The 18,569-nt window shown below is 39.9% G+C and overlaps 2 protein-coding genes across 2 annotated transcripts in view; one reads left to right on the top strand and one right to left on the bottom strand.

Moving 5' to 3' along the window:
• The window catches only part of LOC134839017 (dynactin subunit 6-like), a 275,517-nt gene that overhangs the window by 111,401 nt on the left and 145,547 nt on the right, over positions 1–18,569 (top strand). The gene's annotated exons all lie outside the window — the stretch shown is intronic.
• Positions 5,206–10,179, bottom strand: LOC134839543 (pre-mRNA-processing factor 19-like). Its single transcript, XM_063855133.1, has 3 exons — positions 9,922–10,179; positions 9,143–9,637; positions 5,206–6,312 (listed from the first exon to the last, which is right to left on the bottom strand). Exons 1-3 carry the CDS (start codon positions 10,159–10,161, stop codon positions 5,464–5,466), a joined length of 1,584 nt encoding a protein of 527 aa, XP_063711203.1. The 5' UTR covers positions 10,162–10,179; the 3' UTR covers positions 5,206–5,463.

The following is an 18,569-nucleotide window of genomic DNA, read 5'->3' on the forward strand; positions in this document are numbered from 1 at the left end:
AAGCAGAGAAGATTCCCCAACCCAATTTCTCAAACGAACTTGTAACCTGAGATTGGCAGAGTAGTTTTCAAGAGAATTCAAAAATTTTCCAACAAACTCAAAAATCGAAAGTCTAAAAAAATTAAGCGTAACCAGTTAAAGGTCAGTCGAAATCTGTTGTTTTGATTGAACGTTGTTATCAGATTTTGCAGGTTAGTTGTCAAGAAAGCCAACAACTGTCAATGAATCAAAAATTTCCGGGAATCACAGACTTTTGTGTCAAAAAATTTGTGCGTAGCCGCATCTGTAGATGCGCACAACCTGTTATTTCAATTGAACGCAAAAACAGAATTGGGGAAAAGTCGAATAATTTCGCAAACATTAAATTAAGGAAATTGACTTTTCCAAATCCATAAGATTTTTTAAAGAAAACTGGACAGTCGAATATGCAGGGAAGCTTCAAACAACTTGTTTCTTCGATCGAACCCAAATCTCCTATTTTGGAGGGTAGCTTTAAAGAAAAGCAAAAAAGAAAGTCAAAAAATCAAAAATTTGTTTTTTTTCCGAGGGCAGAAAATTTTTGTTGTGTTCACTGAAGCGAAAGAGCTTTCTACAGCCCGTTTTTTTGGATTAAACCTTAAATCTCAGAATTGGGAGCGTAGTATTCGAGAAAAGTCACAAAATTCAAAAACGGTCAAAAAAGCAAAAGTTTGACTTTTTCGATGGCGATAATTTTTTGTGTAAACAAATTTCCGAGTGTTCGCTTATTCAGAGGTTTGTGTAAAATAAATGGGCGTAGCGCTAATGCAGGGAGCTTTCCACAACCCTTTTTATCTATTAAAACCAAAAATATCAGATTTAGGAAAGCAGTTTTTGAGAAAATGGAAAAAAAAAACCTAAAATATAGGCCAATTATTCTCCCCACAGACTTTTGCGAAAGCTGTAGACAGTGAAGTAAAGTAAAAAAAAAGACTAGAGGATACTGCAGGCACACAGGGTTTTAGACAGTCTGTCCATTGATACCCTTATTTTCAAAATCAGCAGTGCAGTTTTTGATTAATTTCAACACTTGCGATAGCAAAAAAAATAGCATTGCAAGCTGGCAGACAGGAAAGGACAGGAGAGCCATTAAGTCTAAGGAAAACGGGAAAATGTTCTAAGAAATCACAATTAAAAAAACTTCAAAATGTTGTCTGGAATGATGTTCTATTAGCGGAAATTACGCCCAGAAACACATTCGAAGGCGTTTAATGAAAATTCACATATCAAGTGAAAACAAATTTGTTGTCCTGCAATACAGCAAAAACATTCTAAGATGTGGCAATAAAGCCGACAAAACATAAGCAGACAAATAATAAGCCATTTTTTGAAGAGGAAAAATTTCCGGTTTGAAAAAAAAAACAGGTCCTGGTCAGATTCGAACCCAGTACCTTAGCCGTTCCAGGCGCATTCGTTTCCTCCAGAATAATCTGCCGAAGACGCTTAGAAATTTGCAATCAATATGAACCAAGATACCAAGCGATTCTGCTAATCAAGTTTGTAACCCGAAAAAAGCGTAATTAGCAAGGGAACAAAACTTACATTGTGGAAACAAAGCCGACAATCCTTGAGCAGACGCCAGTTGACCCGGAAAAGAAAATGATTTTATAGAATAAACTTCAAGAAGTTTCATCTCCTCCTAAAACTACACTAAACAACACTTGAAAAAACAATGATACTCGCTTACATCACAACAAAACTTATATTACCAAGCCGACAAAAACTGAGCAGACAAACAAATGTTCGACATTGCAACTTTCACCGAAAAAAATACTATACATCGAAAAACAAGGCCCTGTCGAGATTCGACCATTAAACCAGGACGCAACAGCAACCTCGTGACCTCCCGTCCAAGTGGGACGAAATCAGGAATTTGTACAGCTTCAATAATGAAGCAAATTTAAATTCTAGTTATAAAAGTTTTTTATGTGAAAAAGTATAGTTCCCGATTACAAGACATTGCTCTTGCAACTTCAAAAACAAATGACTTTCATTGTAGAAAAACGAACCCAGAAACACACTCACCGGCGTTAAATGATTATTTAGAAACAGTTATCCGGCGGCAACTGACTGACAGAAATTAGGTAAAACTCTAATGAAATTCTAAATTTTTCCCTCCAGAAACAATAAGTCTTTTTCGCCTTAAAATGGCGCAAAATTAGGTCATTTACAAAAATCAGATTCATTACATTTATAAAATACAGGAATACATCAAAAAATATGGATTACAAAGAAAGTGGATTACACAAGAGGCAACTAGGCCGAAAAAAACTGTACAAAAAAAAACAATTGCGTTTATTGGTCCATTCGCACTTATCAAATGAACTAGAGCTATGCTTAAGAAAATTAGTATCACAAAATTTTCTGAGCAGACACAATGCCGCAAATACCTGAGCCCTTTGACCCGAAAAAAACTATCAGAAACACTTTATAAACGTTTGTAAGTCCCCTCCCCCTCAAAATACCCAGACATGCACACAATTTTCTTTCGCTCATCAAACGACATTCAAAATGTTGTCTGGAATGATGTTCTATTAGCGGAAATTACGCCCAGAAACACATTCGAAGGCGTTTAATGAAAATTCACATATCAAGTGAAAACAAATTTGTTGTCCTGCAATACAGCAAAAACATTCTAAGATGTGGCAATAAAGCCGACAAAACATAAGCAGACAAATAATAAGCCATTTTTTGAAGAGGAAAAATTTCCGGTTTGAAAAAAAAACAGGTCCTGGTCAGATTCGAACCCAGTACCTTAGCCGTTCCAGGCGCATTCGTTTCCTCCAGAATAATCTGCCGAAGACGCTTAGAAATTTGCAATCAATATGAACCAAGATACCAAGCGATTCTGCTAATCAAGTTTGTAACCCGAAAAAAGCGTAATTAGCAAGGGAACAAAACTTACATTGTGGAAACAAAGCCGACAATCCTTGAGCAGACGCCAGTTGACCCGGAAAAGAAAATGATTTTATAGAATAAACTTCAAGAAGTTTCATCTCCTCCTAAAACTACACTAAACAACACTTGAAAAAACAATGATACTCGCTTACATCACAACAAAACTTATATTACCAAGCCGACAAAAACTGAGCAGACAAACAAATGTTCGACATTGCAACTTTCACCGAAAAAAATACTATACATCGAAAAACAAGGCCCTGTCGAGATTCGACCATTAAACCAGGACGCAACAGCAACCTCGTGACCTCCCGTCCAAGTGGGACGAAATCAGGAATTTGTACAGCTTCAATAATGAAGCAAATTTAAATTCTAGTTATAAAAGTTTTTTATGTGAAAAAGTATAGTTCCCGATTACAAGACATTGCTCTTGCAACTTCAAAAACAAATGACTTTCATTGTAGAAAAACGAACCCAGAAACACACTCACCGGCGTTAAATGATTATTTAGAAACAGTTATCCGGCGGCAACTGACTGACAGAAATTAGGTAAAACTCTAATGAAATTCTAAATTTTTCCCTCCAGAAACAATAAGTCTTTTTCGCCTTAAAATGGCGCAAAATTAGGTCATTTACAAAAATCAGATTCATTACATTTATAAAATACAGGAATACATCAAAAAATATGGATTACAAAGAAAGTGGATTACACAAGAGGCAACTAGGCCGAAAAAAACTGTACAAAAAAAAAACAATTGCGTTTATTGGTACATTCGCACTTATCAAATGAACTGGAGCTATGCTTAAGAAAATTAGTATCACAAAATTTTCTGAGCAGACACAATGCCGCAAATACCTGAGCCCTTTGACCCGAAAAAAACTATCAGAAACACTTTATAAACGCTTGTAAGTCCCCTCCCCCTCAAAATACCCAGACATGCACACAATTTTCTTTCGCTCATCAAACGACGCAAAAAATGCTAAAAAACCGAATAAAAAATGAAATCGAGTTGGTGAGAATACAACTAACAAAAAAACATCTGCGCCACGTGCCCCTAAATTTGCTAACGCCAATCGCCAATAAAGCAGCTACAGATGCTAAAAATATATAATTTCATTGCTATGTGGCAGAAGTTCCACCAACTGTAAGTAAAACTATGAGCGGCATTGAACCTCCGTGTACAATAGGAGTCCTTCCATTGGCGCCGCGGTTGCTTTAACATCTGCAAAAAGTAACCGCCAATAAATCAGAGAACAGATCCTATGAAATTTCCAATGCTACAGATCGCAATTATAGCAAGTGCCACCGAAAGAGCACTTTTATTTGCGACTTAAGTAAAACAGTAATTAAAACTAATGTTATGAGCGGCATTGCACTTCCGTGTACACTAGGAGTCCTTCCATCGGCGCCGCGGTTGCTTTATTATCTGAAAAAACTAACCCCCAATAAAGCAAGAACAGATTCTATGAAATTTCCAATGCTACAGATCGCAATTATAGCAAGTGCCACCGAAAGAGCACTTTTATTTGCGACTTTGCTTGAAAAAGCATATTCATGCTGTTACATTTCGCTCGCTAGCTCGCTTATGTAATTACGGCGGATAATTAAAATGCTAACATGCTCAAATCATGTCTGGTGCAATATTTCTAACAGAGGGTACCAGGAGATGAGTCATGTGTACAAAGATATTCACGGAAAAAGTTTACTATCAATTTAAGTCTTTGTATCATTTCGCATTACTTGCGACAACACAAACATAAATAATCAGTCGAAAAAAAGAAGATGTGGAAAAAACTAAGTCTAGCAAAATTTATGTAAATCTTGATAGAAGTTCATTTTAGGCAAAAGATTCCATTCAATTGAACATTAAATTAGCAACAGAACAAAACTTACAAAGATGAAACAAACCGACAATCTTCGAGCAGAAACAAGGAGCCGGAAAAAAAATTTTTTTAAATAAGTTAAGTACCCCTAAAACTACATCTAACAACACTCCCTTGCAACTTCAATAATAGTTGCTTACAGAAAAATAACAATCCCTAGTCCAGAACCAATTAACTTTTTCTAAACAGAAAACAGTTGCAAAACTATTAATTACTACTCGAAAAATTTTAAAAGGGGCTTTTATGATATATTCTTGACCCAGTCTATAGGAGAAAACACCTGAGCACAAAATTCTATCTATCTAGGTCAAAACGATAATTCCTATATGGATAGACTATGGCGTCCAATATTTCGATGAAATGCATAGGCTGACTACATTTCAAAAAACTTTTTTTGAAAAGAAGTAACGAAAAGACGCTTAAATTATTGACAACAATAACAAAATGAGAGACGAACATAATTGAGAAAACCAAATATCAAACTGCTCACAATAAGTCAATTATATCACCATCAATTTAGGCGAAGTTTTCTCGGACATCTAGTCGTAAATCATACAAGATCGGTACCTTAAACCGGCTTAAATTTATCGGCCACATTTAAACTCAATCAACCTATGAACTTGAAAAAGATAAGGTAATCATTGCTAAAAGTTCTGCCATAATTTATCCTCGTTTCTGCTCGTATTTCGACGATCCATATATTTTCAACGTTCTATCCATGCTCGTAGAACACAGGAAGTCCGCGCTGTTTCCAAATTTGACTGCAGTTGCTAAAGACGAATGATCAGTCAGAATACAAAGTTCGTCCCATTGTTTGCACAAATAGACTCGAATATCTGTACCAGCTACAGACAGGTAGGTTCCACTTTGATCGAAGGCTAGAGACTTCACTTCATACTGCGAGTCAAGCTGAATAGTTTTAAAGTTCTTCAGTTTTCGCAGATCCCACAGTTTAATTTGTGCGTCGTCTGCAGACGTAGCAAGATAGTAGCCGTTCTCACTAAACGAAATTGCCGATATGGGTCCAGAATGACCAGGGAATGTAGCCACAGCATTATTCGAGGTGAACTTCAAGTCCCAAATCTTTACCATTGCATCCGAAGTACCCACTGAGAAAATCAAACCATCGGGGTGAAATTGCGCACATGTTAGGGTATGGTCACCTGACTCGCTGATTTTTGAGACCACTTGTCCTGAGTTAATGTCAGAAAAGGCCCAGTGTTTGTCTTCGGAGCAGCTCAGAATGTAATCTCCAGTAGCGTGCAAGCTCAGTCCAGTTACTGGCAACGCGTGGGCTTTAATGACGTTGGAGCACGACGCTTCCGGGACGTTCCACGTGGCCACGGTGCAATCGGCACTTGCCGTGAAAGCCACATCACGCGTAGTATGGTAGACAGCATGCGTAACTTTTTTTGCATGACCCTTCAGTGTTGAGACGATTTGTTCGGATGACCGATTAAACACGATGGCCAGTTTGTCCACACCACCCGTCAAGATCTTCGAATCGTCCGCCTTAAAAATGACGTTGATAAACTTCAACACAGAAACTAATCTGCACTTCGCAAACAAAACCAAAAATCTGGCAGAAGGGAGCTTAAAAATGGCAAAAAATGCAAAATTAAGTCAATAAGCTTTGAAAAATGAGACAACTGTTGTCGAATATGACTAAATTATTTATGTTGTACGCGATTATACAGTTCTCTCGTCACACCGTGCACAAGAAACGACATTAATTAGAACCTAATTTTTGTAATTTTATTTGACTATGCTAGGAACATTCGGAGCTACTTGTTTAAAAAATACAGTAAAATCATCTTTCGAAGTTTCATTTGGAGCCTTTTTGCAATCTACAAATGAGTCAATCTTCGAATCGTCCGCCTTAAAATGACGTTGATAAACTTCAACGCAGAAACTAAACTGCACTTCGCAACCGAAACCAAAAATCTGGCAGAATGGAGCTTAGTATAATTTGTCCTAGAAGTATAATTTGTCCTCCAACCAACAGATTTAGAGTCTAATGTAACGACAATTGTTCCATGTGTCCTAGCTATGTTCCAAACATCAGCCAACAAATGTGCGGTTATTACACAGGAAAAGTACCCAAATACTGAAATTGAGCGTTTCCACTTCTCATCCCTTCGTTAAATTACAAAGTCTTTACAATTTGTTCATGTGGCAATTATCATGTATTTATTGAAAAAATATATTTACTTCTTCACCCGTACGTTTCCTTACTTTCGACACAGAGGCGAAGCTGAGCTTCGCATCACTTGCAATACAAAACAAAAAACCGAAAAGGTCGAAAAAATTAGATCTAATAAAATGAATAAGATTAGTTTTGAAACAAAAACATGACACGACAATTGAATGTGAAATGAGCATCGGAAGATAATGTATCCAGCGGTAACAAAGCCTAAAAAAACCTTGTCAGAAACCCTTTAGGCCAAAAAAATCAGCAAGACTTCAGACACTTCATTTGCTCGTCAAAGAAACAATATAAGGACACTAAGCCGACATAGAATAGGTCGAAACCTATCAAGTCCAAAGTAGGAAAAAAAACCCGAAAAAAAACATTAAGACTAGTAAGATGTTAAGCCCCCCTCAACCTCAAAACACTAACACGCACACACAAAAAATTTTTCGCTTGTCGAAAGAAGCAATATGAGGCCAATAAGCCGATACAATATACGCCGCAACCTATCGAGCCAAAACAAGGAAAAAATCAAAAAAGCCGGAAAAAATGTTATGAAAAACTTAAATTCATTTCTATTTAAAAATTTAGCATTTTGCGCGATCCAGAAATAGGCAAAAAAAATTTTTTCCGATGAAACGACTCGAAATTAGGTTTTTAACCTAAATTTCTAGGCGAAAAAAAAACGTATAGTAAAAATACAAACAGCTGAGGTTAATCAGAACAATAAAGGCAAGTATATTGTAAAAAAAAACTTTTTAAAAAAATCTACAAAAGGGCAACTAAGCTGACAAAACATCAGCAGACAATAATAAGAAGACAATTTTTTTTGAAACGGACTATTTCCCGTTTGAAAAAAAAGGCCGGTCAGTTTCGAACCCAAGACTTTTGGCGTCCCAGGCGTATTGCTTACCTCCAGACTACTTAGAGCCGCTTAGAAATTGAGTTCATTATGAGTCAAGATACCAATAAATTCAGTGATTCTGTTAAACAAGTTAATAAACCGAAAAAATTCTATATACTAGTTTGATAAAGCATTGAAATTCCCTGTTCCGACCACTGACAGTGTAGAAGAACTTTGTATTCGGGTGTTTTAATTTTTCAATTTTTTGTTTTCCAAGTGAAATCAGGTACCACAAATTATCATCGGAATGGACCAAGTAATATATTATATTCAAGCATTTTCAGTCGTGACTCTATCAGCATTTTAAAAACTCGATAAGTTATCCTTGTCGAGAAAGACTGGTTTGAAAATTTGACTATTAGTTTAATTTCGAGCGAGTCTAACTTCGAATGTTCGTTATAGGAAACATGATCATTTAAATCTAAGAAAAGTTTATTTTACCAAACGAAAACTAGTTTCAGGAGCTTCATTTAGCGCTTCCTTGGCATAAACACTTTTCAAAAAACTGTGCAAAAGGTATCATTTTTTGAGACAACTGTTGTCGATTTTACCTGAACTTTTTACTTTCTACTCAATTTCATAGTTCTCTCATCATTCCACACGCACATAAAGTGACATTAATTTGAAGTTAAAAAAATATATATTTTTTTGTGTTTTTTTTATGAATGTGGTCGGAACACTTGGTGCTACTTCGTAAACTATTTCTGTTTTTCCATGCAAAATCAAGTATCATAAATATTATCGGAATAAGTAGGACGAAATATCAAATTGAAGACCTTTCAGTCGCGATTCAAACGCATTAAAAAACCCAAAATTCAAAATTTTGATTTTTAGTCTAATTTCGAGCTGATAAAAGGGTGATAAGTTTTTATTTAAGCCGTGAAAACTACAGCAAAATCATATTTCGAAATAATATTTGGAGCTTTTATGTGATTGAAAAATTACTCAAATAACAATTTTGCAGAAAATAAGGTTTCCTTCAGATCCTCTCATCACTCCACGAGCAGCAAACGACACAACTTAGAAAAAAAAACTTTTTAGGTGTGGTAGGAACTTTCTGTGCTAGTTACACAGCAACTGGCTATCCTTACTTCAAATAGGCGTTCTTAAACTGAGTTTTAGTAAAAAAGCAAAGCGGGTACTGTTAAAGAGCTGAATTTGCTTGCTTAAACATTGTCATTAACAACCTATTTGAAGTGGTATTTCTTCTGATTGAAAAGTTTTGAAAAATTAATGAAACAGCTAACCTGAAATACGTCCAAGCACAAAATTCCAGGAACACTCGCACTATGAAGTCCAGATTGCGATGCTTTCATCTCGAACTTCTTCACTTCATCGACAGTGTTTAGTCCTTCTGGGACGGTCTTACCTCTCTTCTTTCGCTCAGTTGTCAGATGATTTGAATTTTCATTCAGCTTCGCGATTATGTCATCTGTCATACCAATTGGTTCCGCAAGGGCCAATGCTTGTGCTGGCGCCTGAGATGCAGGCGATTCTTCTTTCGCTTGCATCTGCGACAAGTTATTCGGAGTTATTGCAGCTGCTGAAATATTAGGTGTTACACCAGCTTGGGGTTTCAACGCAGAGAGAGCCTCTCGAGCGGCATTGACTTCTTTAGTTAGACGAGCTATCACACGACAAGCAGCATCATGCTGGTAGAGAGCATGGGACAACTCTTGTCTCGTGGTTTGCAACTGTTGTCGCAGCGTGAAAGAGTTCAGCATTACAGCATCCCATTCATCCTAAAAAAAAGTGTTGAGATAATTGAGTTTTTTCTATTTTAAGACATTGTCGGGGCGAATTTTTCCCTTATACCTGTTTGTATTCTTCAGGCGTTTTCACTTTGAAATATAACGAGTAACTTGCAGTATCAACAATGAGCTTGAAAATTGAGCTCTATTCTGTAATATCCCCCACTTTTTCTTTCTTTGCTCTTTCAACTAGATTTTTTATCGAAAATTCTTTGAAAAAACCTGCTTAACCTGTCACAAAAAGAGACGGTTGTCATACCGAATCGATAACTTGCCTGAAGCGCTTTGAGAATCGCAGGCACACTGGTAGCAGACGGAGGTTTCGCTTTAACCGGTTGAGCTAAGTTAATATCAACCAGCTGATCCAGCTCCAGCGGCTGGCCATTGATCGGATCTTTGGGCCCGTTTTCACTAATATACTTCTCGATCAGTCGCCTTTCGTAAACATTGCCAGACGACGGAGCGACACATGGCTTCTCCGGAATTTCATTTGATAATGAGCATACTAAGGCCATCCAGTCTAAAAAAGGGTTCTTCTAGAGCCGACAAATAATTTTTACGAAACTGAGAAAACAGTCAAATCACTAGTTTGAAACAGTCAAAAGTCTTGAAATTCATTTTAAAAATTAAATTTTGCGTGATCTCAGGTATCCGTGGAACTCAATCGATGAACCGCCAGAGCAGCGCAGTTATGAGGAAATTAATTAACTTAAGCAAAATATGCAAAAAAAAGTACATGACAAACATTCATACATACTTTAGATTGACAAATAACGAAAAAAATGCCAAACAACTCAAAAAATAAAATGAGACAAACGTTTGTTGTGATAAACGTCGATGTGGAATGTCAATGAAAACAAGGAATGGATCTGTGGGAGATAGAGCTCAGGCAACAACATCAGACGACGAAGATCATTGTCTTATGTGCAAGAAAGGGGATGGTGAGAACTGGATTCAATGCGATATCTGTGACGGCTGGTTTCACGATGGATGCTCCGGTCTTCCTGTGGATCTACTCCCCAAGATAACAAAAAATTAAGTTGTTGCTCATTGGGAAATTTGACGCAAGAAACTAGTTTCTCAATGTTCAGAAAGCTTCAAAGGAAATGCGTATCATTTTCAACCATAGTGGCAGTAATGCCATACATATGTGTAACAGTCGCCTACTTCGGTCACATATGAGGCTTAAGAAAAATAGGCCCTATTACCATTGGCTCAAGAGTCAGGGACACTATCTCTTCTGTTTTTCTACCTCAAAAACGGTCGGAGCCAATTCGGTTCGCTTGCGACATGAGACTAGAACCCGTTACAGCTTAAAGGCCACTACCAAAATATCCCCACTCTAGAAAATAAGAACGTTCCCATACTTAGGTCTCGAAATACCCAAAATACACGAACGCCGTTAAAAACAGGGTCGGAACAATCCGTTAAGTTACTTTTCATTAGACAGTGGAACTTTGATCCATTTTAGATGGATCAATCTAAAACTCGCCTGACCTCAACATAACAATCATAAAACAAACTCGAGAAAATTAAATTTGGTACTTACATAGCAGCACGCTTGAGAAACAGAGCAATTAAACTAATTAATGACTCTAGCATAAATATAATCGAATATAACTCAAGAAGTTTCCTAACGATGAGTTCCAATCAAAGGAAGTAAGTTTTAACTCAAGAATATAGTTTTGGATCTGGACCATTGGGAGACTTCACTTGTCTGCCTTTCCGTTGAAGGTTCACACTGGTCCAATTGATTCTAGCCCTGCTCTCGTATTTGTTTGGTCTCCTATATCAGATAGGACAGCTCTACTCTAATTTTCAGCGATGGAAATTGCGAATAGCAATTTCCCACTGTATATATTTGACAACTTTCCCGCAATTGTAATTAGGTCGTTCTGCTTTTTTATTTGATATTTTCAGTTGTCGCGAGAAAACTGAGCATGACAGGCTCCCTTCGAATTTTTGAAAAACAAAACTTCACTCCGAAATCACGTATATTCGCGTCCCTCAGGGTCAAACTTCTAGATATGTAACATTCGCCCGGAAGATACATATCGACGGATAACAAAACTAAGTCTTAAGACGACTGGCTAGCGTCTAAACAGAGCTTTGCATGTTTTTCACCGTCTCTACCAAGCCAGTACTTTTCGGTGGTCTTTCTTACATCAGGCTGACAAAAACGTTACTGTTCTCCGGCTTCGACCAAAACGCTCAAATTAACTGAATTACATGCAAAATTAGTGAGCTCATGGCTGGGTCTCAGTATCCCCAGACCACGAGGTCACTCCTAAAAACAGGGCTACTACTTATTATATTACTATTGTTTTTGTTCAGTAGATAAAAATCATCATCTCCATCGAAGATGGATCAACCCTTTCCCCCAACTCCTAGCACCTCATCCTTGTCAAAACTAATCAAAATATCAGTTAAATTCAAGTCAGGACATGACAGGATGCTAAAATTCAATACAAGTTCATAAAAGTTCCCGTCCCGAGACCCTTCCGGATTCTTGAATCCGGCGAATCAAGCTCCTTAACCTCAGGTTCACGCTAACTCGGAGGGCTGGTTTTTACCCTTCACCGTTGTTCGCAACGGCCTTGCAACTATTGTAACAGCACAATAGTTGCAACTCGGAACGTCCTCTGCTGTTCGGTAGTTCGTTGTTGTTTTTTAGTCTCGATTTTCGTACTGTTCGTAATCGCAGATAAAGTTGTTCTGTTTCTTTCTGCTATTTTAGCCAAAATGGCCGTTTTAACATTTCTCAGAAATGTTACGTCATCACTTCGAAAATTTAAAATTTAGAATTCCAGAATCTTCTAGCCTTCACCGTTTGGCCAATCATTCAAATAACGTCCTTATCCGTTCTAAATCGCCAATCCGGAAGGTTCACTGCTAAAATCCTGAATTCTGCAGAGACTGCATTTTGGCCATTCTGGTCGAATGTCACATACTCCCCGGACAGTCCGGTCAATGTCCTCATTGAATCGCGCAATGTTCTAAATGGTTACAGTGTCATCGAACAGAATTTACAAAATGCACGAAATTACTTTTACCTACGTCACATCGACTCACTGCAGAATATAAATGGCATCATACTACATCACTATAGCCTTCAAATTCTTTCATTAATCTGCACATTGAGGATATGACTTAAGATAAAACATATTTTCTGACTTCCAGTGTCAATATCCCGATTGAAACTTTTTCTCCTAGATTTAAAAGGTGTTGGCTTGCAGGACAGTCCTGCCAACCAACAAGCTAAAATTATCCTACTATGCTCCTTCCCTTCGGAAATCTTGCTTGCCTATTGTCCTGAGTATTAAAACTAAGAAACTTTGTGGTTGGAAAGAACAATGCAACAACCTCCCTCCTCAAGAAGTTACTCAAGTTTTTCATGTCACCACAAAGTTATCAGTCTTCCTAAGTGATTAAAAACAATCATGCAGGCTGGAATATTTAAATATACTCTTCCCTCAAGCCTTTCTAAATAAATAATAAGTGAGTGTCTCTAAAGCCACTTCAACTAAAACCAAAATGCAAATTTATAAATGCAACAATTTCCAAACTCAACTTAAATGTTTCAGTTTTCAATTACAACTTGGTTGCTTGGTTTCTCACTTGAGTTTTTCACACACATAAAACAATTCTGAGTTTTAACTTTTCTTCATCATCCCTTTGTTCTCTTCTTTTTTCGTCGTTTAGAAGTTCTAAAACTTCTAAATTCTTCTAATTTTCTTTCTTGCTGCCTCTTGTTTTCTCGACCATTCGTCAATGCTCCATTTCCTCCTCCTGTGACACTGACTCCGCACTCTCGGTTTCCGTGTCTTGTAGCACGTCATTGACTATCCTGACGCTGTTGGAAGCCGTCCTCCAACACTTCTGCTCTTCCACCCTCTGTTTACAGCAAGGTAGGGGATCCACGTTTGATTCTCTGTTTCTACAGAAGCTGTTGTGGAGACACAACGTCACGTTTCTCTCCAAATCTTCTTTCAGCATCTCTGCCTTCTCATTTCCACTACGCTCGCTCGTCCTGGAAATTCTTTTCACAGCGGTGGTCACTGCATTCCGATGGGTCACGAAAGCTCGCTTGAAAGCTCCTGCCCCAATGTCCAGTTGATATTCACTGTATACTCTGCCATGCTTCGACATATGCTTTTTCGCATACTCGTACAACCATGCAGTCATGTTAGCTCTGAACCATGGCATCAATCGTTTTCTTGCCCATATCTTCTTCACTTCCATCGGAATGTTTAGAACTTTGCACATTGTCTCAAAAAGATCTAAATCTTTTAGACAATCTAATTTCTGCAATTGTTCTCTCGTCGGTGCCTCCTGTCTATTATTTTCTCTCACATGAGCTTCCAGCCATCGTATCGCCATCATAACTCCCACTATCACTACTGTTATGGGCTGTGATGAATCTGGTAAACCCATGGAGAGCAGCTCTCCAGAGTCCCAGATCAACACCAGATTACTACGCTTGGGATACCACCAGGTCTGCAGCAAGCAGTGGCAAGGAAACTCGTCATGTGTCAACATGATGCTCCTCCAATTCCGTTTTCCCGAAGCTTCCAGCAATGGCTCCACTTCCATCATCACTCGGTGGATCTCATCATTCTCATCTACTGCATTGTAATCTGTGACAGTTGATCCTCTCTGTTTCTGTTTTTCAAAGTCACTGAAGTTCCCGCTCACATATCCCATGAACTTCTTTCCTAGTATTGACTCCAACTCCTCTTTGGTTCTTTCTGGAACTGCTGAGAAAATCTTACACAGTAACTCGTAAGACTTTTCAGACATTCTTGCCAACCTCACGCACTTCGGCACTGAAAAGGCTTGATCCACAATCGTTCTTGTACTCTTCACATCCACAGCTACGAAATGTACAGGATACTTGCTCTTGCACATTGGAGCCAACATTGAACCCACCAAATATCGTGCTCCTGATGGTCTACAATAAGTTTCGCTGTGTCTGATGTTCATCTCCGTTTCGATTGCTTCCCTCCATTTTCCTATATACTTCTGCTCAGTCTGCAGAACTCCTGGGAATACTTCTACGCTGATGGCTGTGACCATCTCATGTTTCTGTTCTAGATTCAATAGTGACTCTAAAGAACCAAACATGCTGTAGAATCCTAGTGCTGTCACCAGATTCACATCGGTTCCTCCATGGCAATCTGCTATCAGTTCCGTTTCCGTTCTTGCTTTCATCACTACATTTCCAAACAATACCGTCAACTGCTTGTGTTGTTTCTCCAGGGTTTTCACACAGTCTAGACTTCCACAAACGTGACCCTCTAGTCCACAGACTTCCGCCAGACAGCTACCAGGTTTGACCCAGTCTTCTGGTCCCCAGCCAGGCAACTCCACTCTATCTTCTCCGTTGCTCTTAGAGGCTGTTATCATCACATTATATATGATGTTGAGGTCACGCAGGTTACAGTCCGCATTCAGTTCCCTCTGTATGTCCTGTGTCGCCCGTAATATTGAGTCAGCGTTGGGACTAGGACACCACGATGGCTTCATCAATTCCCACACTGCCATCAAGCTCGTTCTCAGTAATTCATCTGAGAATCCCAACCCAAATTCCACTCTCTTGTCGGATTTTGGTACTGAAGGTGCAGTCACCTCTTCTTCCAAGACCAATCCCAATTTGGCCTGTGGATTGTTAACGCTCTTAGTCGTCACAATTCTGGACGTCCAGAATCTTAGTAACACCGCCTGCTCATAATCAAAGAAGCAATCACGTATGTCTTCACTCAGGAAAGGATTGTATGCTATCCCTATAATCCCGGACACATAGCTATATGACTTCTTCTTGATCGGTCCACAGTATTCACTGGATTTTGGCAATGCTCCCATAGACTCTTTAGTGAGCCTCAACTCCTTGTTTGAGAATCTCCTGATCTCGTCTATCTTTTTCATGGGTTCCAATTCTTCAGGTTCTTTCATGTTCACCCTCATCGGTTTACTTTGCTGCATATCCAGCATTGCTAGCAAGAACATGGCTTTCGTTCGCTCATCGCCTTCCTTCAACATTTTAACACAAGTGCTTAATGCAGGTACTGAAATCTGCTCTATCAGGAATCGAATGAAACAGAGAGCGTCTCTCCGCTTTGCACACGCTACTGCTGCTCCCTCCTGGACTATCAGATCCCTCAGATTCGTCATAAGGAAAACTTTTTCCTCCTTTGATCTCTTCCTTTCTTCCGAATCATATTCTTCGCGAGTCATCCCATCATGCACCAGGCGAGCCTGAGTTGTAATTCTGTCCTTACGTAAGGTACTGCCACGAGAGCATGTATTCTTGGCGTAGTCCTCATTTCTTCTTCGAAATACCTCAATACTACTGCTTTCCATGGAAGGCTCACCAACTGCTCGATCGTCTCCGCCTGTATGTCAGACGACGCCAAAGTTCCGTACGCCTTCTGCTTGAGGGTGGTGCCTTGCAACATTGTTTCCAGATAACCCTCCATGGCTTTTTCCTCTTCCAGGGCCATTACATACCCTCTAGCCGAGTTCCGGTATTCCAACATCTCCATGTATCCACCGGTGGGTTCATCTATCGACACTGTCTCAGACACTGTCAGTCTGTTGTATTCCACTGGTGTTAGCTGTCCTGCAACACTTCCCTTTCCATGATTCATGGGAGATGGCTTGAAGTCCCTCATTCTACTCTCTCCACATTGACTGAGTATTTCCATTTCTAAAGTTGCTCCAGTCAGAGTGCGGTCACTCCTTTTGGATTTATAACCGGTTGACTTTATCCCCGCCATGAGAATGGGTGGCACCATCGCTATATCAGTTAATATTCTATCTGTGCCAGACAATTGATAATCACCTTGCCCCAAATCCATGACTTCCTCGACTCGTTTTCTTTTCGCTGAGTTACCAGCTTTCATCGATATTTCCGAATCCACTTTCGTCTTTCCAATCCTCCTCGGCATCACTCTGCTGCCTAACTTCATTTTCATCGCATTGATTTTATCAATCACCATTTTCGATCGCATCGTTCCTCTCCTGGTCCTTGACAGGTACACCACCTCTCCTTCACTGTCCTGCGGTGTCATCTTGATGGGAGAATTCGCTTCACTCTCATCAGTGGCTGAGTCGATCAATAACTCACTCAGTCTCCCTTCACACTCATCAAGCTTGTCAAGTACTTCTCTCATCAAGGGTTGATTGAGACCTGTTTTGAGAATGGACTGGGTCCCATAGCTCTGAATCACAGTCCAGACTTCTTCCATGAACGCCACTCTGTCCAGCTTACATCCCGTCCTACTCTCGTGGTCTCGGTGATGTACTTCCCATTCTTCTTCGGGTAGCGTTCCCAAGAAAGGTACTCTGGCTGAGGCCTCTATTCTTCTCCTCCGAGGTGATTCCATGAGGATTCTCTGATCGTTATTTCTTGTATTGCCAGGAGAGCTGCTCTCCGGCAAATTCCGTTTCATTTCCTCAAAGGCTGACGGAGGTTCCAGTGTCGAGATGCCTTCATCCGCTGGCTCAGTCGTTTCCAACGTGTCTGCATTATTCTCAAGATCACTGAAGATATTGAAATCCAGGCTGGATGTTCCTCCTGTCGATGCCCTGTCGTCTTCCCCACCAGCTTGATCTTGTTGCATGGGTTCTTCCGTCTGACGGTTTCCACCCTGTCCGTCATCTCCTTCTGACTTGTCCCCATTCGAGTTCGATGGTCCTTGTTTGTCATCATCAGCTTCTTCCTGGAATCTCGGTATGAGCAATGTACCGGCTGATTTATCTTCCTCTTCTCCATGGACCACTTTGGTTTCTTCGCAGCCGAAGGGTGCTAGGAAAATTCTCGTCTGCAATATTCCCGCAACTTTCATCTCTTTTCTCACACTGGTCAGGATTACTGAGGCTTCAGGCAATTCAGTCCTGCCTCTCATCCTCATTGGAGCTAAGCCTAGTCCCCTCCATTCCTCATCAAATCCTTCAGGCTTGGGAGTAGCGGCGTTGCTTATTCGCCTTCTCGTCGCTTGATCCGTGTACGCAAATCCTGTGTACTGTAACACGGCGGCATTTCTCCCCACGAAGTATGGATCCATCGTCGCCGAGAAATTCCCTACTCTCCTTTCATTGGTTTCGAATGCTCTCAACCTAGGAGTTTGTACTACGGAGACTGCTCCGAGCAACATCCTTCTTATCAGAGGGAATTCAGGGATTGCTTCGGGTAGCTTCTTGTAATCGCCCCAATCCTTCGTCTCTTCTCTCACCTTGTGATACGCTGCTGTGAGACGAGGCACTCTGGTCATTTCGCCATTCGTTTTGTCATAGGGCCTCAGATTCCAAAGCTTTGGAAACACCTCGATGTGCCCTCTTTCTACTTCTCCCATGCGGTCACAGAAGTGATCGTCAAAATTGATGACTGTCATCTCTGGCTCCGATATTTTCGCAAATAACAGATCTTCACTCATGAGCTCTCGCAATGCGTGCTGCTCACACCAGTTCAGTGTACTACCGTCCACTGCCGATATGAGGTTCAGGTGCAACACCGACCTCCTATATGCTTCCACTTTAACGTCAGGGAACGCAAAGGTGACTGCTGGTCCATAGATCACTGTCACGAACTCCGTGACTCCTCTGATCAGTGCCAAGGGATCGATTCTCATAGCTAAGCTCAAATCTGTTAACAGCGGCATGCCTCCAACATGTCGTCTAACATCTTCCTCTCTTTCAATTGTCTCGTCTTCTCCGGTTCCAAAGCGATTTTGCTGCAAGAGATACTGGATAAGAGTGTGTCTCAGATCTCTTATTTTGTTCCACGAGTCTGTGGATTTCTTCATATCCAGATTCCTCACTCTCTCTTTCATCTGCTCTGGACAACGTGCCAGTTTCATCAGTCCTCCCAAGTTTCCGTGGGTTATTGCGATCAATGTCAGAAGTCCATCTAGTCGCAGGTTCT

Source organism: Symsagittifera roscoffensis, chromosome 2 (genome assembly GCF_963678635.1).
Source record: "Symsagittifera roscoffensis chromosome 2, txSymRosc1.1, whole genome shotgun sequence".
Lineage (NCBI taxonomy): Eukaryota > Metazoa > Xenacoelomorpha > Acoela > Convolutidae > Symsagittifera > Symsagittifera roscoffensis.